This window comes from Catharus ustulatus, chromosome 3 (genome assembly GCF_009819885.2).
Source record: "Catharus ustulatus isolate bCatUst1 chromosome 3, bCatUst1.pri.v2, whole genome shotgun sequence".
NCBI classification, from domain to species: Eukaryota; Metazoa; Chordata; class Aves; order Passeriformes; family Turdidae; genus Catharus; species Catharus ustulatus.
In genome coordinates this window covers 119,992,073-120,013,954 of record NC_046223.1, presented here as the reverse complement: position 1 = coordinate 120,013,954, position 21,882 = coordinate 119,992,073, and the positions used below count along the sequence as shown (strand labels likewise).

Below are 21,882 nucleotides of genomic sequence, written 5' to 3'. Positions count from 1 at the left end.
AGAAGGATGGGGTGGGGAGGAGAACATTGTCCCTAACCAAACCCTATGGAGACAGGCTGAGACATCTGGGAACGTTCACTCTGGAGAAGAGAAGGATCCAGGGAGACCTTAGAGTCAGTGCCTAAAGCGGCTCCAAAAAAACAGGAGAGACTTTGGACAAGGGGAAAGGGTTTCCCACTGCCAGAGGGCAGGATTAGATGGGATAGTGGGAAGGAAGGAAGGAATTCTTCCCCAGTGAGGCCCTGGCACAGGCTGCCCAGAGCAGCTGAGGCTGCCCCATCCCTGGGAGTGTCCAAGGCCAGACTCATGAAGCCTGGAGACTGTCTAGTGGCAGAGGTCCTTGCCCAGGGCAAGGGACAGCAATGAGCTTTAAGTTCCACTCCAAATCCTTTACTCATTCTGTGACTGCCCAACTCTGAGCAGCAAAGCATCCAGAAGCAGCTTTTTTTCCCCAAGGATGCTGCAGCAGAGTGGTGAGGATCCCAGTGCCTGATACCACACAATCCTTCTGGCACTAGGTCCCCACCTACAGCCCAGGGTGTGACTCTGTGGTCCCTCCACCTTGGCCTTGCTGCAGGATGGACCCCTGTGGGGATCAGCACCAGACTGGAGCTGCTGCCCTCCCCCAGCCCTGCAGCCTGCTCTTGGGGCAGGTCAGCTGGTGCAGGCAGGACAGAGGCCACAACGACCCCTGCACTGCCCGAGTGGCCTCTTCCTCACCAGGGGCAGATGTGCTGCCTGTTGTGCACACCAGTGGGCTGCACTGTCAGGGGAGTTTTGCCACAGGAGACAGAGAGGGACCCTCAGAAAGCAGCTTTATTTCCTAGTGGTGCCTCTGGGAAAGGGGCAGACAGGGCTAGTGCAGGGTGCAGCAGTGCAGGGTGCAGCTGGCACCCCCCAGGACCCAGCTCCCAGGGCTCCACGTGCTGGCAGAGCGGGACTGGCTCTGCCACAGGAGGGAGCAGGGCCTGTGCGTGGATCAAGACTCCCCCTCACTCCACAGGGACACCCACGGAGCTGCCCCTGTCACTGGTGGCGGCTCCCAGGGAGTCCCCAGAGAGGCTCTGCCCAGACAGGGCACTGCTGAGGCTCTGCGGCCGGGCAGAACGTGGCACGGCCTCGACCGCCACCTCCACCTCGATGGTGACACCTTCCCTGCAGACAGACGCTGGGCTCAGGGCGGCAGCCCCAGGGGACACCACTGCCCAGCACAGCGGGAGCAGGGCAGGCTGTCTGGAAGGGATGTGCTTCTCCCCCAGTCAGCACAGCCACCCTGGTTACCTGTCCGAGGTGTCCTGGCCCTCGCTCAGCATGCTCCCTGCCAGGGCCACGGTGCTGGCGGACTGGCTGTCCTGCTCTGGCCACGCCGGCCCCGGGCGCGCACTGCGGCTGCTGCTGGGGAGGGAGGCAGCGGGGTCTGGAGCTCCATCCTCACCTGCTCTGGGGCTGGGCAGCACTGACCACAGCTCATTCACTGGGGACAGAGCACACTGTTCCTGTGGGCTGCTCTCTGCTGCAGCAGGGAGGGCACAGGCCAGGGCCTGTGTGGCACTCACGTTTAGCCAGGTTGTCCAGCTCCACCACGCCGAGGTCTGCGGGCGTGCTGCCGTCCCTGCAACCCCAGCGGCTCCGGCACAGCGACAGCACCACGGTCCCGTACACGTAGGTGAGCACCAGGGGCACCCCCACCCCTGTGGGCACACAAGGGGTCACTGCCAGCCCCAGCCCTGCTCCCAGATGTCCCCACAGCCACAACCCCACTCCCCACCACGGGCAGCGCCCTCGGCACTCACCCACAGTGAGAGCTGTTATGATAGGGGACACAAAGAGAGAGAGGAGGACACTGCTGGTGACGGAGAGGCACTGCTGGCACCCGGACAGGCTGCTTCGCCGGCTCTGGCCCAGCACCTCGAGGACAAGACAGAAAGGTGAAGGGCTCTACAAAGAGCACAGCCCCAAGAACATAGCCTTCCCAGCCTGGCAGAGCTGCAGCCACAGCCCCCCAGACCCGCCCCCCGCTCAGGGACAGCCACAACAGCACTGCTGCCACAGCACAGGTGCTCCTGGAAAGCTCCCCTGGAACTCCTCCTCCTTTTGCCCAGCACACCCACACTGGCAGGGACTGTGAGCTGTCAGAGGTGCCACAGGGCTGTGCTGATGGTGCTCAGGAGTGGCACAGAGATGTGCTGTGGGCAGCAGGGAGCACTGCAGGTCTGTCCAGGCCGAGGGCCATGGGATACCAGGCTCAGCAGGGAGCAGGACCACAGAGACTCCAGGACCACCTGCCAGTACCTTTCTACCCATGTAGATGGGGATCCCAATGGTAATGACAGGGACGGCAACACCCGCAGCAAGGGAGATGACCATGGGCGCTCCCAGCACCATGCCCAGCTGCCACAGGATTCTCCGGGTCCGTGACCATGGCCTCTTCCCCCAGAAGGTGCAGCCAGAGGGGCTGTGGGGACAGAGCAGGGCTGAGCCAAGGGGCAGGCAGAGACCAGCACAGCCTGGTTCCACGCCAGGGGACATCCCTGGGCCCACTGGAGAGCAGGCAGCCAGGTTCCCCCTCCCTGAGCTCCAGCTGCCTCCTACAGGGTGTCAACAGCCAGCCCCAGCCCTGCCACACCCAGCAGCACAGACCACCCTGCTCCCCCCAGCTCACCCCAAACCTGGGCCAGGGCCTGGCTGCCCCATCCCAGCACCCAGCTCCTGCCAGGGCCCCCATGGGCTGCACTGACCTCAGGAAGTGCACATCGGAGATCTCGCGCAGGCAGAGCCAACAGAAGAGGCACCCGCAGACCGTGCAGTTCATGCGGTTGCAGCTCCCATCGTTGATCTTCATGATGAAGGCGCTGCAGCGAGGACAGACCTTGATATCCTCAGCCTCAGCTGGGGGGAGACAAGATGGGATGGGATGGGAGAGAAGGACAGAATGTGTGCATCCACCCCAGCCTGTCCCAGGCTCTCCCATCCCACAGGGATCATGGGGGGAGCCGAGGTCCCTCTACACATCCTGGCCCAACAGGCACAGGGGCTCTGAGACTGCAGCAGTCAGATCCAGGGAACTCTGGATCCTGGCTCCAGCAGCCCCACAGGCAGGAGGCACAGAGGCACATGACTGCACCAATCCCCAGCCCTGCTGCTCCCACCCCGGGCCAGAGCTCACCATGGGCCAGCTCCTCCGGCTGGGCCAGCTGTGCCGTGGGGGTGGCCAGGCTGGGGGCCGGTGCACAGGGGCCATCAGGGTGCCAGGGCTGCCGGCAGTGGTAGCAGAACTCGGTGCCACAGCCCTCACGCCCACAGGTCAGGCGGGGACACTCGGCACAGCCGTGGGCAAAGACAGCATAGCTGTGGGGAGAAGGCAGTCGGAGCTGGGGTACAGCAGGTGCCCCCTCCCCGGCACAGCCAGGCCAGGCTGCGGCAGTGCCAGTCCTGCACTGAGCTGGAGCCACAGCCCCAGCTCAGGAGAGCCAGGACACCCCCTCGCCAGCCCACCCTGAGGCTCACGGAGTGTCCAGCACAGGCTCTGCAGCCAGACCAGGACTGGACACTTCCCTGGACACACCCAGGACAAAGTGATGAGAACCCAGCCTGGGAAGGGCTCACAGGACACGGGCACACACTGCTGCTGTGGGAGGGGGGCCCACCCCTGCCTTCCCATCTGTGCTGGGGCCGGTGGTACCTGCAGTCAGGTGCAGGGCACCAGCGGGTGCCAGGATCGGCCACCAGCAGCCGTCGCAGCAGGAACTCTTCGTACTTGTCGCGGAGGGCGGGCTCGGGCAGGAGCCGGTGCACGTCGGCGGGCTGGAGCGCGGCGGGGCAGTGCGGGCAGGACACGGGCACGCGGCTCTCGCGGACGGCCAGGCACAGGTACTGCTGCAGGCAGGCCCAGCACGAGCGGTGGGAGCAGGAGGCCAGGCTGGGAAAGGCCTCGGGGGGCTGCGGCAGCAGGCACAGGGGACACTCCTCCAGCACCTGGCCCTCGCCCAGGGGCAGCACCACACGTGTCTCCTCAGGCTCCTCCGGCTCTGGCTCTGGCGGTGTCTCCCCCCCGACGGCCTGGGGCTTCCTCCTGAAGCAGCCCAGCAGCCGGCGGGGCCCAGGCACACGTGTGGGCTGGTCCATGGTGGCCCGCCAAGGGAGCCACCGGCTGCTGTTGGACTAGGGAGGGCAGCGGGGAGGTGCTGGCCCTGGTGCAGCCCCCATGGCCCGGCTCCTACCTGAGCCTCACCACAGGAAACAGCGGGACCATCCCCAGCTGCAGCCGGTGCCGCTCAGCCTGCAGAGAAACTGTTCCTGAGAGCGAGCCCGCACCCTGGGAACAGCCCCTTGGCACCCAGACAGGCTCAAGGGCACTGCCACCACGGCCCCAAGCCTGTCCTACCCCACCCTGTCTCCTTCAGCTCTGCATGGCAGGTCCAGGACCACACAACTCCCAAATCCCCAGCGTGGGGAACGCAGCAGCAGCACGGTGACAACCAGCCCAGGCACAGGGCACTGTGACACGCACCCATCCCGCCCCAGGGCTTCAGGGCTCTCCTACCCAGGGTGAGAAATGGCCAAAGCACTTTTCACTGGAGTTCAATTGCCAAAGGACCCTAGACCCAGTTCACCCAGTGACCAGGAGCCAGGCGATTCCAGCAGTGGGGAAAATCTGTCCATTTTCCCTGCTTAGAGCTCGCAAATCCGTGGCCACACCACATTCCCTCCCCGTGGTCCTTCCCTCTCTACACCCCAACGTTGTCCCCTGCCCACTGCTACACCCCCAGCCCCCACAGCATTCCCATGCCAGCTCTGCCAGAGGCACCGGCACGAGAAGAGGCAGAACCAGCGACACTCAGGTGGGACTGAGGAGCCCGAGCATACCTGCTCCGCTGGGCCGAGCACTGGCTGGCTCCGCATCCCCCCAGGGACACAGCCCTTCCCGGGGGATACAGCGCTTCCCAGGGACAGGGCGACTGCAGAGCTCAGGGAAACCGGGCAGAGACGGGACCGGGAATCATCGCCGGCAGCACGGCACGGCCACGGCTCCGCCGGGACGGCCACGGCCCGACACATCCAGCGCCCTGGGACCTGCAAAGGGCAGCAGCGATTCGGGAGGGCGGCCGGGCTGCACTCCTGCACCGAGCACCTTCGGGGTGGAGCAGAGCACGGTGTGACCGGACAGCCAGCGGCCCCAGGCCCAGCGGGGCACGGCCCTCGGTGTCCCCGGTCTGCCGGGGGGACACCAGCAAGGGACTCACCGGGGTCTGCCCTCGGCGCTCGGCGGGGCCGGACCCGGCGGACAGCGGGGGAGGAGCCGCAGCCGTCCCTGAAGGAACACAGAGACCGTCAGCGTCCGGTGGCGGTCCCGGTCCCGGCGGTGCCACCGCCTCCCGCCGGCCGGAAGGGGCGGAGCCGCTGCTGTCCCCCCCCGCCCCGACCCCCGGCCGAGCCCGCGAGCCCTGCCCGCCCCTCCCGTAACCCGGCTCGGGCCAGGCCCCCGGGCCCGCTCCCGCTCATGCCGCGGCCGCCGGGGCTGGCGGGGCCGGGAGGCGGCGGTGCCTCTGCGCACGCGCCCGCTCCGCTTCCGGGTCGCGGGGCCGCTTCCGGCACAGCCCCCGCGCGCCCGGGGGAAGCGGAAGCGGAAGTGTCCGGTCGAGGCGGGGCGGCGGTGGCCGCCCCGGGCTGGCGGGGGCGGCTGGCGGGCCGCGGGCGGGCGGGCGGCGGGGCCGGGCCGGCGCCGGGGCCCGCCACGATGCCCCGGCGGAAGCAGAGCCACCCGCAGCCGGTGAAGGGTGAGTGCGCGGCGGGCCCGGGGGGCGGCGGCGGCGGCCCGGCGGGGACCCGCGGCGCTCGGAGCGCTGCAGCGGACGCCGAGGATGGCACCGAGGAGACGGCAAGAGCGGCGGTGGTGCTGCCTGGGGACCTGCTGCTGGGCCGCGGCCCGGCCTCCGAGAAGGGACCGCCAGGTGCGTGCGGCCCCCGCGGGGACGCCGCCCCTCTCCGGCAGCCGCTGCCGGCGGGGAGCCGGCCCGGTCGGGCCCTACCGGCCCCGCGCTCGGCGCATCCGGCAGGGCCCGCCCTGCCACGGGCCCGCCCGGCGCGGGCTCCGGCCGAGCTTCCTCTCACGGGGGAGGCCCGGCCCCTGACGGGGCCCCCGCGTGGGTTCTGCCCGCTCGGTGTTGACCCCGGGCACCGATCCCCGAATGCTCCTTCCCGCGAATGTCCCGGGCACGAAGTGTCCCCGCGGTGGGTTTGGGGCCGTGCCCCGCAGCCGCCGCCGGGCTCAGCCCGGAGCCCTCGCACTGCCCGGCCCCGGCTCTGCTGCCCGCCCGGGAGCCGGGCCCGGCCCCGGGGTCCGTTCCACGCTCCCCTCGGCACTGCGGGGTGCACGGAGCGCTCTGAGCCCCGGGACCCCCGGCCCGGTGCGACTGGGCAGCGCCCGTCCCGCCGGTGCTCCCGAGCGTGCTCAGCCCCGTGGAGCTGCCTCTCGGGACTGGTGGGAGTCATCCCCGCCCCAGGAACTGAGGGAACAGAACGGCCAGAGCCGAGGGCATGGACTGTCTGTCCCCTCGCTGTTCCCGAGTGCTGAGCCCCAAACTCCCTCACAGACAGGGCTGCGCTTCCCTGGGACAGCTGCTTGGTGGCCCTAGCAGCCTGCCAGGGATTTGGTGACAAATTCTACCAGGAATACTTGGCCCTTTCAGCCCCAGTCAGGGAGCAGGACCAGGACCTCAGCCCACTGAAGCAGTCAGCAGACAAGCTGTCCCATGTGGGCACTGACACTGTGGGCCATTTAGGGGACGGTGCACTGGGGAAGCTGTGGCACTGCTGGGCTGAGGGGACAGGGGTTCCCTCGATGTGGCCTGGGCTGAGAGGACGGGTGGGTCCCGTGGTGTGGGTGGGGCTGAGCTGAGGAGAAAGGGGGTCCCTTGACAGAGGACTTAAGACAGAGTCAGGAGTTCCCCATAACAGCCAGGCCTTGGCAGGACGCCCTTTTCTGCTGTCTGCGTTTCCTGCAGTGCTTGTGGAAGGGGCCAGGAGGCTGGAGGGGCTGCCCCATCCCACAGCATAGGTCAGTCTCATCTCTGCGCCTGCCTGGGGCTCTGGGAGCCAGCCAGGGCGGCAGCAGCAAGGGGACAGTCCAGGGTGCTTCCCAGGATGGTGGGCAGCTGCTGAGTGTGACAGCCCCGGAGTTGTAGGTCAGGCACAGCACGGGGCCAGCAGGGCACAGCTCACAGCTGGTGGTGCTGCACAGGAGCACAGCAGGCTGCAGAAGGATGAGTCTGTGCCCAGCTGAGAAGTTCCATTTGAGAGCCTGGCACAGCCTTCCCCCCTGCTGCCATCAGACAGTGGCACTGCCTGGGGCTGGGGAATGTTTCCTGCGGGGAAAGGGGCTGGTGTTGGAGCTCCCTGGTGCCAGCCATGCGAGTGTGACCAGCTGCCAACCCCGGGGCTGGGGCAGCAGCACAGTGAGAGGGGCACAGAGCAGCTTTATGGGCACCCATTTCTCCAGGCTGTGCCCACCACCTTCCACCCACCGGGCCCAGCAGTGCCAGTGGGTGATGGATCCACCCCTCCTGTCACCCTCCCTGGTGCCAGGCTCTTGGCTGGCCGTGCAGAAGTGTCAGGGCTTCCCGAGATGCCCAGAACAGGCCCTCATGGGAGCTGGGGCAGGCTGTGCCTGTGGGGCTCCTCACTGCACTGAGGTGTGGTGGGCTCTGATGGGTGCCACGGGGTGGGTGCCCGTCTGGGACTGGGGCTGTGCCCGGGCCAGCCAGGCTGACACTGCCCCATCCCCACGGTGTTCTCAGCAGACACCCTGGTGGGGAAGATCGCTATTCCAGCGTACGCCCTGAGCGACGACGACTGCTCCTCTGGGTACCAGCAGCTGAGCGTGGAGAGTGACCCTGAGGAGGGGGGTGAGCCTGGCCCCGCCGCCCTGCCCTGCCGCCAGTGCGGGCTGCAGCTGGCTGCCAGCCTGGGCCAGAGCTGCCTGCAGTGCGCCGGCGCCGAGGGCGGCCGTAGCCAGCGCATCGTCTACTCCTGCCAGCTCTGCCCCTTCGCCTCCCACTACTCCAGCCACCTCAAGCGCCACATGAAGACACACAATGGGGAGAAGCCTTTCGCCTGCCCGCAGTGTGCCTATGCCTCTGCCCAGCTGGTGAACCTGACCCGGCACCTGCGCACGCACACCGGGGAGAAGCCCTACCGCTGCACGTGCTGCAGCTTCGCCTGCAGCAGCCTGGGCAACCTCAAACGCCACGAGCGGGTCCACAGCCAGGACAAGCCCTTCCAGTGTGCTGCCTGCGACTATCGCTGCAACCAGAGCCGCAACCTGAAGCGGCACATGCTCAGCCACCGCCTGCCCGAGGGCGAGGGGCCGCACCGGCGGGACAAGGACCCAGGTAAAGGTGGGGAGGGTGTGGGGATGTGGGGAGAGCTGCTGTGGGGGCTTTGGGGCAGGGCAGGGCACAGACCCTGCTGTTGACCCAAGGTCATATCACTGCCACGCTCACCGGGGCACTGTGGCTCGTCGCAGAGCCAGTCCTCGCTGGCACTGTGCTGCCCAGCTCACAGCATCGTCTCTCTGTCCCGCAGAGCCATTGCTGCCAGAGCTGAGCCTGCACGTGGGCAGCGGCAGCGGCCCCTTCCTGCCCGGCTGCGCGCGGCTGCGGGGTGAGGAGGCGGCCGCGCTGCCCGAGCTGCTCTTCCCCTTCACATGCCGCATGTGCGGGCTGGTGCTGGACGACGGGTTCGCACAGGACGAGGGCCTGGCCGAGCAGGTCTGCGGGCGCTGCAGCCTGGCGGTGCTGGGCACCGAGCCGGGTGCCAGCCCCCGAAAGGGCACTGGGGACAAGGGCTTCGCCTGCAGCCTCTGCCCCTTTGTCACCCACTACCCCAACCACTTGGCGCGGCACATGAAGACGCACAGCGGGGAGAAGCCCTTCGCCTGCCCGCTCTGCCCTTACGCCTCCGCCCACCTGGACAACCTGAAGCGGCACCAGCGCGTGCACACGGGCGAGAAGCCCTACAAGTGCCAGCTCTGCGACTACGCCTGTGGCAACCTGGCCAACCTCAAGCGTCACGGGCGCATCCACTCAGGCGACAAGCCCTTCCAGTGCAGCCTCTGCAGCTACAGTTGCAACCAGAGCATGAACCTGAAGCGGCACATGCTGCGGCATACGGGCGAGAAGCCCTTCCAGTGCCGGGACTGCTCCTACACCACTGGTCACTGGGACAACTACAAGCGCCACCAGAAGATCCACGGCCACACGGCCGAGAGCTGGGTGAACCCGCGCAATGCCAAAGCCCTCCTGGCCCCCCCAGCCGTGGGCACGGCCCTGCCCTGAGACAGCACTTAGCCTGGCAGCGGGCCTGGGGTGCCTCAGTGCCTGCCCTCCCCGGGGGAGGGAGGACAGGCAGGCAACTCCGTGGGGGCTGAGGGCTGCGTTACCCCGGGCCCACAGGGGCCTCCAGCAGCCCTGTCCTGCCCGGACAGGCTGAAGTCACGACCGGCGGCTCTGAGCCCTGCCTGTGTGGCAGCACTGCCACGTTCCCAGCCTCCCCACCTGCCTCTTCCTGCCTGCCGGCGCCTTCCTCTGCCGCGGTTTGGGGAAAAAGGGGGAACAGGACTGCTTCCATGGCGGCTGCCGTGCTGGTCGGTGTAATTTATATTGTGTATAAAAGCATTAAACAGTCGGTTTTGTTATCTGCTCTTCACCCTGGGGGCCTTGTTCTGCTGCAGAGGAGGGAGGACAGCACAGGTCTGGCACGGAGAGGGGAGGGACAGCAGCCACCCCGCAACAGACAGCCTGGTACCAATCAGGATCCGTTTTAATCATTGTTGCAGTGTGTAAACATCAGTTACTGTCCATTAATGCTCTGTCGGGCTGAGCAGCAGGAGATACGTGGTTACAAGCCTAGATTACGCTGGCGTCTATGAGCGGGTTAGAGGGGACTGCGTGGAGCCCCCTGAGACAGCTTACTGCACTCTGTCTCGGAGCACAAACCTAAATGCTAATTTGGCATTATGGAGCCTGCCTGGGTTTGCCCCCAGGCTGGGCCAGGCCTGCCCAGCTGGGACGGGAGCAGCTCTGCCCCCGTGCTGGGCCAGGCCCTGCACTGCAGCTCCAGGGCTCTGCCCGGGCAAACTGTTCAGGTCAAACAAGCCCTCTCCCAGCTGGAGCCAGCAGCGGGAGGAGTTCAGCTGCCCCCACCCCGAAGGCAATGGGGGTGAGCTCCCAGCCCCGAGGAGCAGGGAAAGGTGGATGTAGCAGGTGAGAGGCACGTTGATTGCAACCTGGCTGCAGGTTGTACATTCCTCAGCGAAGGCCCTTGCTCAGGCTGGGGCTGTCCTGGGAAGAGGGCACTACAGATCCTCATCGCCAATGCCCTCAAAGGCGTAATTGCCGTGGAAGTCATTAGCACCCACATCGTTGGCAGAGCTGGAGTGGCTGATCCCACGCAGGCTGACAGAAGTGAGCTTGCTCTGTGGAGAAGGGAGGTGTTACGGAGGATACCCCCAGCTCCCCTACCCCCTTAGCCTGAGGCCTCTGGTGCACCCCACACAACTCACCGAGAGTTTGGCCATGGGCTCCCAGGAGGCATCGGGTGAGTCCTGTGAGGACAGCACAGGGTCACGGGACACAGCACCCACCTCTCCTCCCACCTGCCCCCCTCCATCCCCAGGGAGTCTGGCTCACTGAGTTGGTCCAGTGCCTCTTTCCCTTCCCAGGGCTCTGGAAGTAGGGTCCCACAGCTCTGTCCAGGGGAGAGCGGCTCATCTGGGGACAGTGGGTTCTGGTGTCCCCCAGCCAGGGCTGCAGGGTCCCACTCACCAGCAGCGGGGGCGACTTCACAGCTTGCTGGCTGTCCGAGCGCCGCAGGGCCCCGTTCACCCGCCGCCGGAACATCTGAAGGGAGGAGCTCAGCTTAGCCACGGGGTCCCCAGTGTCAGCTCTGGGGCTTAAAACTGGCCCTGGGGATGCTGGACCCCGCCCAGACCCCAGGAAGTCACAGGGCCAGGATGGGATCCCGTCCTGGAGCCATCATCCAGCCCCAACCCTCACCTTGCGTATGCTGCCTCCAGATTTTTTCACCATCAGCTCATCTACCATGGACTGCAAGCAGATGCTCAGCATGATGGCCTGCAAGGGAGAAGTGTCACGGGGCTCTCTGCACCCCACAGCCATCCCACACCCCATGCCTGGCCCTGCCCTTCCCCTCACAGCCACCACCGGACCACCACCGAGGCAGCTCTACCTGTGGGCTGGTGATGGTGACCCACTGCAGCCGGTCCTTGCTCATCAGGTACTCAAATGCCAACTCCAGCTTCACCTCAGACTTCCCTGGGCTGCTCCCCGAAGGGCCGTTGCTCATGGGCACCTGCAAGGACACACACCAAGGCTGGGAGCCTCCAGAGGGAAGCAGCAGCTCCCCAGACACCCATGCAGATCGAGGGCAGCACCGAGCCAAGGGTGGGACACCCACCCAGGGCCCACCAGTCCTCTGCCACTATCAGATCCCCTCAAATGTGCTCCCACCAACGATCCCTCAGCCCCAAGCCACGATTCAGAGCCAGCCCCTTTCCCAGAAGAGGCACCAGCCCAGCCCGGCACAGCCAGGTCTCTCCAGCCCCCCGGGCCCCTCCAAGCGTCACTCACCGAGGATGTGACCCGCCAGCACCGCATGCGGGTGACCTTGAAGCTGCCCTCTTTGATCTGCTCGTTGGGCAGCCGCACCTGGAAGTTGAGCTCGTTGTTGCCGGCACTGACGACGACGTGGCAGCCCTTCTCAGGGAAGTCGGTGACGCAGGGGTCGAACTTGAGATAGCCGTAGTACTTCAGGGTCTGCGCCAGGCGGATGAACTGCGGGCAGAGCCGGTGGCGCTCAGCACCTGCCCAGCCCAGGAGCAGGTGACCAACCCAGCACCCACCTCACATGGAGAGGGGCCAGGGCAGTGCCAGAACTGCCCCAGTCATGGCACTGCACCCTCTCCTACCTCCTTCTTGGAGACCTTCTCTTGCAGGGACTTCAGCTGCCGGTGCTGTTCCTTGTTGACAAGGATCCATCCATGTTCAATGTCTGACACAGTCTACAAGCAGAAGAGGTTGGTGAGTGCCTGGGACACACAGCTGTGGCCAAGGGGTGCAGTGTCCCTCCTCACCTGGCTGTGCCACACCAACCCTCACCTGTGCATACAGCAAGTTCAACCCCACACGATGCTCCATCACATCATCATCATAGGCTGAGTCCCAGTAGCTGGAAGGGAACCACATGGGTCAGCCTAGTGCCCACCTCCTAACAGCAATGAAGAGAAAATCACCCCCCAGGGGGCTGGCTCTGTGCCCAGCTCCCTCCTAATTGTCAGTCACCATGCCCTGTTCCCCATTAAACCTGCCACGGGAAAGAAAATGGGCTGAGCACAGAAATGGGCTGAGCACAGCAGCGCAGCCCATGCTCCAGTGGCATGGTCAGGGATGCTCAGGTGTGTTCCTGGGGGCCAAAGCATCTGTGGGCAGCAATGGCAGGAGGGGAGGGTCCCTCTGTGGAACTGGGAGCCCTGGGCACCGCCCCAGTGCTGCCCCACTCACCTCTTGCGCAGGATGATCTGGAACTCAGGGTTGTGCAGGCTGGTGACTGACACATACGGCAGCTCAAACTCCTGCAGCTTTCGCACAACTGCGGGGAAATGCCGGCTCAGCAGCAGCTCTGGGCAAGGAAAAGTTGGGCCCCCCACCCAGGGTCCAAGCACAGCCCTCACTCCAGGCAGGGCAGAGCAGATGTCCCACTGCAGTGGGCTCTACTCACAGGAGAAAGCTCCATCCTTGGTCTGTCTCACTAGAAAGAGACTGAAGTAGCCAACCAGGTCATCTGGCAGATCCAGCTTGGAGGCCACAGCCTGGGAGGAAGAACAGGACCGTCCCAATACAGCCTCAACATGGTGGCAAGACCCAGCCCATGTGCATTCCCAACAGCAGGAAGGCAGCACCTCTGCTGCCCTGTGGCCAGGCCTGGGGCTCTTTGCAACCAGGAAACAGCTCAGTGACCCCAAACATCAATCTGGACCCAGACACGCTCGTCAGCACACCCATTTCAGCTCCCAGATTTCAGCTCCATCAAGCCACCCCTACTCCAGGGTGCACAGATGGAAGGGGAGGGCGGGGGGGATACCAGACACATGGGAAACCACAGAACACAGCAGGAGGGGCTGGTCCCACCCAGCACGAGAGCCCTGGCACCTCAAGGACATCCTCTGTCTGGTCCGACGTCAGGATGGTGACCTTGACCCTCTGCCCGTTCGAGAGCAGCACTTCCAGCACCACCTCCTCCGTGGGGATCTGCTGCGTCTCCTGGGGAGAGAAACAGGACTGGCATCGCAGCCCCTCACCACGGACTGAGGGCCCCAGAGCCCCGACTCTGCCCCTCACCTGCTGGGCCTTGCGCAGGAAGCTGTTGAAGGTCTCGCTGCCTCCCAGCGTTGGGTCCTGCCGCACTGTAGGGAGGGGCACGAGGAGTCAGGAGTCCCGTGGGAAGGGGCAGGGACCCACACCAGTGCCTGCCCTTCTGCACCCCTCAGTTTGCCCTCCCCTGCACATCCCCACTCTGCCCGCACAGGGCAGGGGCTGGGGCAGGAGCTGGCATCCAGGGGATAATCCCATCACATGCCAGTGCTCCACTGGGAGCTGCAAGATGCGCCACGGTGAATGGAGCAGTGCAGGGAGGGAGCCGTGGGCCACAGACCGTGTCCTGCACAAGCGGGCTGGGGCAGGCCCAGCTTACCAGCCTGCATGTACTTCTCCAGCTGCTCCCGTCGCTGCTCTACCTCCGCTGGGGTGAGCGTGAAGATCTTCTTTGGGGGAAAGGCTGGGACCACGTTGGCGCCATACTCCTTCCTTAACTGGGACAAGAACAGCCTGCTGCAAGAGCCTGCCTTGATCCCCCACCCTCGCTGATCCCCAGGGACCCAGCAAGGGGAGCAGGGAGCTTGCCAGCATCCCGTATCCACGGGGGACTCCAGCAGCATGCAGGAACCCAGCGGGAATGTCACAGGCCAGGAGTGGGCAGCTCGGCCGTGCCTACCTGCTCGTGCAGGCCCAGCAGCTGGCTGTAGCGCACCCGGCAGTGCAGCACCCCGTTCACGTGGATGTTGTAGGCCTGCAGGAAAGAGCCCAGTCAGATCCCAGCCAGATGGAGCAATCCCAGGAGCTGCCCAGCTCGGGGCACACAGGATGCCAGGGAGCACCCAGGAAAAGGCGATTTCCTGATGACCCCACCGAGGGGCAGACACTCAAAATCGTGCTGCTGGACACCTGGAAGGTCTGACCCTGTGGCTGCCCAGCCGTGGGGAGTGCAGAGCCACACTGCAGCCCCACAGACACGGGTGTTCCCGTGCCAGCAGACAAGGACATCCCTCCCCACTCCCCGGGGTTCCCAAGGAGCTGATCCCTGGCTGTGCCCTTGGCTCTGGCTCAGCTCCTGCTGACACCACAGGCAGAGCACAGCTACGACTGCAGAGCATGCAGGGCCTGGCCACTCCATGGTCCAGCTCCCAGCACCTCACCACAGGCAGTCCTTGCAAGGGACAGCACTGTCCTGTCCGGTCCTGCCATCCCCAGAGCTGAGTTTGGGAGGGCCAGAGGATGGACAGGGGCCTCCAGCCAGCCACGGCAGCCTGCCCTCCCACAGATGCTGTTCCTGAGCGCTGGGACTGCCCAGGGCTCGGCAGAGGTCCCAGCCCAGCCACACCGGAGCTCTCACTGGCACTCCCGACCCAAAGGCACCAGCCCGCGGCTCAGGGCTGCCGCAGAGGAACCAGAAGGGACAGCAGCGGTACAGGCAGCACCCACACCTGCCCAAACCAGGGCTCTCCGTGAGGTCACAGCTCCTGTCCAGCCCCCGGGCTCCCAAGAGCCTGAGGAGCCTCCACAACACGGGAGGGCAAAGTGCAGGGGGGTCACGGGGCCGAAATGCCTCCAGGGCCGCCTGTTTCTTTGGCCCTTTAGCAGCTGCACCTCCCGTGGATGGCCAGGTCTCTCCATCACCCCTCACCACCGCGACCTGCCCCAGCTCGGGCTCCCGAGGGATCCCCCGGAGAGGGATTTCGGCACAGGGGCAAGCCTGGGTGTCTCCGTGAAGCCCAGGGCTGCCCACCTTTACCCCGAGAGCACCGATCCGGACCCTCCGCCCGGCCTGGGGGCTCCGCCCGCCGCTGCCGGCGCCGGGAGAGGGGTCCGGGCACTCGACAGCCACCCCCACTCGCAGCAGCGCTCCCCGGCTCCGCTCCGGAGGCGCTCACGGCGCAGGGAGCAAAACAGGAAAGCCGGGACAAACGGACGGACGGGCGGGCCAGGATGAGCCGGAGCTGGGGATGAGACCGGACGGGGCCCCGCGGGCTGCCCACCCCCGCCCGGGCAGGGCAAGGTCCGGACATCCCGGGGCAGCTCCGGGATCCTCCCGCGCCCGATCCGCAGGCGCGGGGGCGGCGGGGCCCGATCCCCGCCCGGCCCCGGCTCAGGGCGCTGCCGGTGGGCCGGGACCTGCCCGCCTCGCCCGGCGCCGGTCCCGCTCCTGATCCCGACGGGCCCCCGCGCCGGGGCTGCGGACCCGCACGGCCACCGGGGCCGCGCCGCACCCGGGCCGCGGAGCCGCGCCACCCACTCGGCTCCGCGGGGCGGCTCCGCTCCCTCGGCCCCGCTCACCACGTAGGCGGCGGCGCCGCCGTCCCCGGCGCGGGTCTCGGTCTCGGGAATGGAGAAGTGCATGGCCGGGCCGAGCGCGCCCCCGCTACCCGCCTCCCGCCGCCGCCATCTCGGGCCAGCACTCCCCGCGATGGCGCGGCCGCCAGCACCGCCCGCCCCAGGGCCGCCCCGCTCCGCCCCGCCCGGGGCCGGCGCTCTTCGCCCGCCCCGCTCCGCCCGCCCCGGGGACGCCCTGCCCTGCCCACCCCGCCCCCGCCGCGCCGGGGCTGACGGCGCGCCCGGCAGCGAGAGCCTGGGGCGGGCCGGGACCGGGGGGGCGGGGCCGGGTACGGGACCGGGGGGGCGGGGCCGGGGATGGACCGGGGGGCGGGGCCAGGGACGGACCGGGGAGGCGGGGCCGGAGCCGGGACCAGGGGGGCGGGACCGGGGACGGACCGGGGAGGCGGGGCCGGGGAGGTACCGAGGGGGCGGGGCCAGGGACGGACCGGGGGGCGGGGCCAGGGACGCACCGGGAGTGACGTCACCGCTTGCGCGGGGCCGCCCGGCCGGCAGGGGGCGCTGGAGGCGGCGCGCGGGCGCCATGGCGGAGCGGGACGGTGAGTGCGGGACGGGACACCGGGACCGGCACCGGGACCGGCACGAGTGCCCGCCCCGCTCACCCTCCCGTCATTCTAGGTAGGAACCCCGAGGGAGCTGCGCCGGTGCCGGCGGGCCAGCAGGTGAGCGGGGCCGGGGCCGGTGTGAGGCCGGGGCTGGGGAGCGCGGCAGGGGCCGCCTGACGATGTGTGCCCGCAGGCCCCGGAGCTCTCCCAGGAGGAGAAGCTGCAGCTGCGGAAGGAGAAGAAGCAGCAGAAGAAGAAGAAGAAGAGCGAGAAGGGGCAGTCGGGCGAGCCCGCGGAGCAGGGAGCGACCCCCGAACCGGGGCAGCCGCGGGGTGAGCGGCGGCGTCTCCAGAGAGCCCCGGGAGTGCCCCGGGCCGGGACCCCTCGGTGCGCCCCCGGGCCGGGACCCCTGGGTGCAGCCCCCGGGCCCGGACCCCTCGGTGCGCCCCCGGGCCGGGACCCCTCGGTGCGCCCCCGGGCTCTCCCTGCCGCGGGCTGCCCCTCGCCCCGGGCTGCATTTCCCAGACAGACTGGGCACAGACTCCCCCTCCCTCCCTCCCCCGCAGCAGCTGCTCAGCCCCCGGCCCCCCCCGCCTCGGCTGATGGCCCCGGTGACGGCGAGAAACCCACGGGGGGCAAGAGCAAGGCAGAGCTGCGAGCAGAGCGCCGGGCGAAGCAGGAGGCTGAGCGGGCCCAGAAGCAGGCCAGGAAGGCAGAGCTGAGCCAGGCAGCCACGCCGGCCAAGCCCCGGCAGAGCCCCACCGAGCCCCAGTCCAGTAAGGCAGTGACCACCACGGGGTGCAGAGGGTGGGTGAGCGGCATGGGAGGGTCTGGTGCGGGCACAGGCGGAGGGTGCCCATGGGATCCATCCGTGGGCTGGGTTCTGCCTGTCCCTGCCTTCAGTCTGTCCATGGTGTGGGTTCTGGGTGCTGCCCTGCCTTCCCTGAATTTGGGGGTGTGCCAAAGCAGCTTGGCCTCATCCTGGCTGTCCTCGCAGTGGTGAAGCGGCTGCCAGAGCACGTGCAGGTGGATGACTCCGCTGCCCAGAAGAAATTGACCAAAAAAGCCGGAGCGGCAGCAGGTAGGAGGAGGACTGGGTGACAGCCTGCACACCTGGGGCACATGGTGGGACCAGGGCCTGCTCTCTGAAGGCAGAGGGGATCTTTGGATACCCTGAGCAAGTGCTGGGTGTGACTGGTGTCTCTGGAATGAATAAAGCACTGGGTGAGCCATCACAACGCTTGGCTGCAGGTACCTCAGAGGGAGGACTATGGCACCAAGGTCAACCTGTTCTCCCACCTCCACCAGTACAGCAGGAAGAAGCCACTGACGCAGCAGATGAGGTACAAGGCCTCCCCAGCCCAGGTCTGTGGCAATGCCGGGCTCTGCTTTGGCTGGCCTGGCTGCAGAATGGTTCTGGAGGAGGGGTGTCATGTAGGATACACCTGGTGGAGTGATGGGCGAGGTTTCACTTGGTTTGGGAGTGGCAGTAGGGGCAGCCCAATATCTTTCCTGTGGAGAGAGTGCAGGGCCACAAGAGAAGGGGCTGTGGGGTGAGCCTGGCTCCTCAAGTTACTGCCAGCCCCCTTCTTGGGTCATCCCTCGAGTTATTGGGCTGGGGCTCATAAATGGGTGGAGTGTTTTGGGCTGTAGAGGTGCTGACAACTCCCTCCCCCTGGCCCCTGCAGCATCCCCTCCACAGTGATCCACCCAGCAGTGGTGCGCCTCGGCCTCCAGTACTCCCAGGGCATCATCAACGGCTCCAACGCCCGCTGCATCGCGCTGCTTGAGGTCTTCAAACAGGTACCTGAGCACCTACCTGGGGCATTGTGCTGCGGGCAGGTGTGTGTTCCTGTACCCTGACTGCTGAGGCTGTATCTGTGGTCAGTCATCATCAGCCTCTCCCTTTGGATCGTGCCACGGCAGGGTCCTTTTCTGGCACTGCCACTGCTGTGTTGAGTCCCTGGAGCACCCTGTGCCCCTCCAGGCAGTGTGCCAGGCTGTGCAGGACATGTGCCTCGACTGCAGCCCGTCAGGCAGGGTGCCTGCACAGCGTGCCCTGAGATCATACTCCCTTTCTGCTTGTCTCAGCTGATCCGGGATTACTCCACTCCCCCCAATGAGGAGCTGTCACGGGACTTGGTGGCCAAGCTGAAGCCACATATCAGGTGAGGGCTTCCAGCGTCAGAGCAGAGGGACCAAAGCTCCACAGAGTGTGGTCATTGTTCACATCTCTGGGTTGGCGTCCACCCAAACTTTCCTAGGCTTCTGCCTTCCTGCCCACCCTCCCTCTCCCTTCTCGGCCCTCCAGGCTGCTTTGGAGCTAAGCCCGTTTCTTCTGCAGCTTCCTGACCCAGTGCCGGCCACTCTCCGCTGGCATGGGCAATGCCATCAAGTTCCTCAAGAAGGAGATATCATGCCTGCCTGACACCCTGAGAGAGGATGAGGTGAGTGGCCTTGCTGAGGGGTGAAGGAGTTGAGCAGAGACCGAAAGCAGACTCAGAACGGTGCTGCAGGGGAATTGAAAGTTTGTTACTAGGGGGAAGAGGCTGATCCCCACCTGGTGCAAATCAGGGAATTGCAGAGAGCAACAAGTATGTGATGTCTGTCTCTCCCCAGGCAAAGGAGAAGCTCCAGGACACCATCGACAAATACCTGCGAGAGAAGATTGTCCTGGCAGCTGAGGCCATCTCAAGGTCTGCCTTCGAGAAGATCAATGACCATGACGTGATCCTGGTGTATGGCTGGTGAGCACAGAGCACAGGCAGCTGCTCCGGCGGGTGGGAGGAGGGAACGGAGCAGCACGGGAGGTGAGGCTGGGATGGTCCTGCACAGGGCTCAGCACTGCCCCACCTGCTGTAGCCAGAGCTGGATTCCAAGAACCCCAGAGCCACACTCCCTCCACCCAGGGCACTTACACAACAGCCAGGGCTGTTCACTGGGTTTTAAACAGACTGCAACAAAGTCAAATGTCAGGAAGCAGAAATACAGAAATTCGCATCCCAAGAAGTAGAGGTGGGGAAAAGAGCCAGAGATTGCTGCAAGAGTCCGGGTGTGCTGTGTATGCTGGGCAGAGGAAGGAGCAGGGACAGTGCAGGCCTATGTGAGAGGGAAGCTGAGAGTGGCTCTTGTGCTGGCCACACAGGGAGCTCAGCGCTGCTTCCAGGGAGGGCTGAGACAGCGCCTTTCCCAGGGGCGCTTCCTGGTGCAAAGACAGGGACAGGCCCTGGGAGCCATCGTGGCAGGAGGGTTCTGGAAGGGGCAGCACTCAGGAGGGTGAGGGTGGATGTCGTGGCCAGGTGGGAGGGGCAGCTCCTGATGGGGGCCCATCAATCAGCTCCTCGCTGGTGAACCGGACGCTGTGCGATGCCCACGCCAAGAAGGGCCGCGCATTCCGCGTGATCGTGGTGGACAGCCGGCCGCGCCTGGAGGGGCGGGAGACGCTGCGCCGCCTGGTCCGCAAGGGCATCCACTGCACCTACGTGATGATCAACGCCATCTCCTACGTGCTGCCTGAGGTGAGGGCCGTGCCCAGGGCGAGGGAGGCTGGGTGTCAGCGCAGGGGCTGACAGATCCCTGTGCTTCCCTGGCAGGTGTCCAAAGTGCTGCTGGGAGCCCACGCGCTCCTGGCCAACGGCTCTGTCATGTCCCGGGTGGGCACCTCGCAGATCGCGCTGGTCTCCAGGGCCTACAACGTGCCAGTCCTGGTCTGCTGCGAGACCTACAAGTTCTGCGAGCGGGTGCAGACAGATTCTTTTGTCTCCAACGAGCTGGGTACGGCTTCTGTCCCTTTCCTCCCACCTGGGACCTTCTCTCCCAGTCCCTGCTGTGGACCATGACAGGCTGCTCTGCCCTACCCTGCCATCCCTCTCGCTGCACTTGCAGGCAGCGGCACCTAGCAAGTAGTGGTGGTGTGTGCCGCTCCAGGGGCAGGGTGCAGAGCTGTTGTCCCTCTCCCTGATCGTGATGGCTTCTCTGTTCCCTGCAGATGACCCTGATGACCTCATTGTGCTGCGGAAAGGCCAGGCCCAGCTTGGGGGCTGGGCAGAGAACAAGTCCCTACGCCTTCTTAACCTGGTCTATGATGTGACACCCCCAGACCTGGTGGATTTGGTCATCACAGACTTGGGCATGATCCCCTGCACCTCAGTGCCTGTGGTCCTGCGTGTTAAGAATGTGGATCAGTAATCGGGACAGCTGCTGCATGGACACTAATAAACCAGCCCCCAGTACTCTGTGTGTGCCATCTGTGATGTGGCCGGGCCCTGGCACCCATGTCATCCATGTCACCACTGGCACAGCACTGCACCTTCCTTGGGGCTTCTCCTCCCACTTCATGCTGCAGCATAGATGGGTCTTACCTGTTCCTAGGCCCCTCCTCTGGGGAAATTATGACAGTGTGGTCATGGCTCCTGGCTTTCCATCCTCGGAGATTTGGTGACCCTCGGGCTGTGCTTCTGGCAGGCCTCCGAGCTGGGCTGGTGGGGGAGAGCCGGGGTCTCCCTGGCGAGTGGCACCAGCCCCGGAGGGAGCCCTTCCCCGGGAGGCCGGCCGGTCGGCGGGGCGTGCCCGGGGCGGAGGGCCCGAGGGGAAAGGCGACCGGCGGTGCCGCACGGCCCGAGCGGGACCGGACCGCGGCTCCCGGACCGGAGGGGGCGGGGTCTGCCGCCAGGGGGCGGGGCCATGCAAATCAACTGCTGCTCTGTTGGGTGTGGCTCAGCCGAGGCCGTGTGGGGCGTGGTCATGCAAATGAGCTCCACCGCGCGGCATGCCGGGACACAGGCGGCGCTGTCCGCGGGCGCTGCGAACTCGCACCGACTGCGCACGGAGAAAACTCATACCGGGCACGATATCCCTGCACGGGGGTCGTGATGGTGCACTCCGGGTGTGCCGACCCGTGCGACATCACCAACTACAAGAACCATGACTGCAGAATTTATGGTAGGGGAGGTGGTAGTCATGCTTCTCCCGATTTTGTTGTTTGCAGAGTGAGTTGTAATCAGGATTAGCTACAGGTAGTGTGCATATGTTGTTGATATTCGCAATTGCAGCTGGTATTCTTGAAATCGCTTTTCTCCAGTTTGTTCTCGCACTGGCGTGCTGTCGGCTTGCCAGGATCGTCTCCAGGCGCGATGCTGCAGCAGTGTGGCAAGCCCGACTCCAGGGGCCTCGGCTCCCGTCCCTGCCCCATCCCCATCCCGGCTCAGCCTCGCGTCTCCAGGCTCCAGCGGATGGAGCAGCGCCCCCGGCCCGGCCCGACTGCGCGCTCGAACTGCGGCGGGACGGCAAGACCCGGGTTAGTGTCCCGGCTGTTCTCGAACTGCGCACCGAGAGCGCGACCGGAGCGGCCTCGCTGCTTTCCCGTCCTGCCGGAGAACCCCGGACCCCGCGGGGATCGCCTCCCACACCCACGGATCCCGATCCCACGGCTCCCGTGTCCCTCGCAGTGCCGGGCTGTCCGCTGTGCTGTCATTACACGGCGAGCAGAGCCCGCAGCGCGGTCACTTTGACAGGAGGGGCAATCTTCGCTCGAACTCGCTCAGCAACAAAGAAACAGAAGCCAGAAACAATAACGAGTTGGCTCATTCCTAGTG

At 66.1% G+C, this 21,882-nt stretch overlaps 4 protein-coding genes across 5 annotated transcripts; 2 read left to right on the top strand and 2 right to left on the bottom strand.

The window, feature by feature from the left end:
- Nucleotides 1–798: 798 nt before the first annotated feature.
- On the bottom strand, nucleotides 799–5,407 carry LOC116994706 (E3 ubiquitin-protein ligase RNF19B-like). 2 transcript variants are annotated; one of them, XM_033056609.2, is made up of 10 exons: nucleotides 5,244–5,407; nucleotides 4,867–5,131; nucleotides 3,683–4,279; nucleotides 3,167–3,348; nucleotides 2,739–2,889; nucleotides 2,293–2,455; nucleotides 1,794–1,908; nucleotides 1,557–1,691; nucleotides 1,282–1,474; nucleotides 799–1,155 (listed from the first exon to the last, which is right to left on the bottom strand). In XM_033056609.2, the coding sequence occupies exons 3-10, from the start codon at nucleotides 4,123–4,125 to the stop codon at nucleotides 993–995; spliced, it is 1,545 nt and encodes a 514-aa protein (XP_032912500.1). In that variant the 5' UTR covers nucleotides 4,126–4,279; nucleotides 4,867–5,131; nucleotides 5,244–5,407; the 3' UTR covers nucleotides 799–992. The 2 variants fall into 2 exon arrangements, with proteins under 2 accessions (XP_032912500.1, XP_032912501.1); XM_033056610.2 differs by having other exon boundaries at nucleotides 4,867–5,073.
- A 330-nt stretch (nucleotides 5,408–5,737) lies between these two features.
- ZNF513 (zinc finger protein 513) lies at nucleotides 5,738–9,694 on the top strand. Its single transcript, XM_033056047.2, has 3 exons — nucleotides 5,738–5,951; nucleotides 7,797–8,390; nucleotides 8,584–9,694. The coding sequence occupies exons 1-3, from the start codon at nucleotides 5,738–5,740 to the stop codon at nucleotides 9,333–9,335; spliced, it is 1,560 nt and encodes a 519-aa protein (XP_032911938.1). The 3' UTR covers nucleotides 9,336–9,694.
- A 107-nt stretch (nucleotides 9,695–9,801) lies between these two features.
- SNX17 (sorting nexin 17) lies at nucleotides 9,802–15,825 on the bottom strand. The gene is made up of 15 exons (XM_033056049.2): nucleotides 15,687–15,825; nucleotides 14,068–14,142; nucleotides 13,768–13,885; nucleotides 13,416–13,480; nucleotides 13,227–13,337; nucleotides 12,796–12,886; nucleotides 12,579–12,666; nucleotides 12,177–12,246; nucleotides 11,987–12,079; nucleotides 11,649–11,852; nucleotides 11,248–11,370; nucleotides 11,055–11,132; nucleotides 10,824–10,898; nucleotides 10,562–10,603; nucleotides 9,802–10,474 (listed from the first exon to the last, which is right to left on the bottom strand). The coding sequence occupies exons 1-15, from the start codon at nucleotides 15,747–15,749 to the stop codon at nucleotides 10,355–10,357; spliced, it is 1,416 nt and encodes a 471-aa protein (XP_032911940.1). The 5' UTR covers nucleotides 15,750–15,825; the 3' UTR covers nucleotides 9,802–10,354.
- Nucleotides 15,826–16,230: 405 nt separating this feature from the next.
- EIF2B4 (eukaryotic translation initiation factor 2B subunit delta) lies at nucleotides 16,231–20,520 on the top strand. Its single transcript, XM_033056726.1, is given in 14 exon segments — nucleotides 16,231–16,282; nucleotides 16,362–16,405; nucleotides 16,482–16,620; nucleotides 16,855–17,064; nucleotides 17,286–17,356; nucleotides 17,358–17,369; nucleotides 17,540–17,631; nucleotides 17,977–18,091; nucleotides 18,380–18,456; nucleotides 18,633–18,735; nucleotides 18,908–19,035; nucleotides 19,626–19,806; nucleotides 19,882–20,062; nucleotides 20,277–20,520. Coding segments are annotated over 14 exon segments (1,569 nt in total). The 5' UTR covers nucleotides 16,231–16,266; the 3' UTR covers nucleotides 20,477–20,520.
- Nucleotides 20,521–21,882: the final 1,362 nt, after the last annotated feature.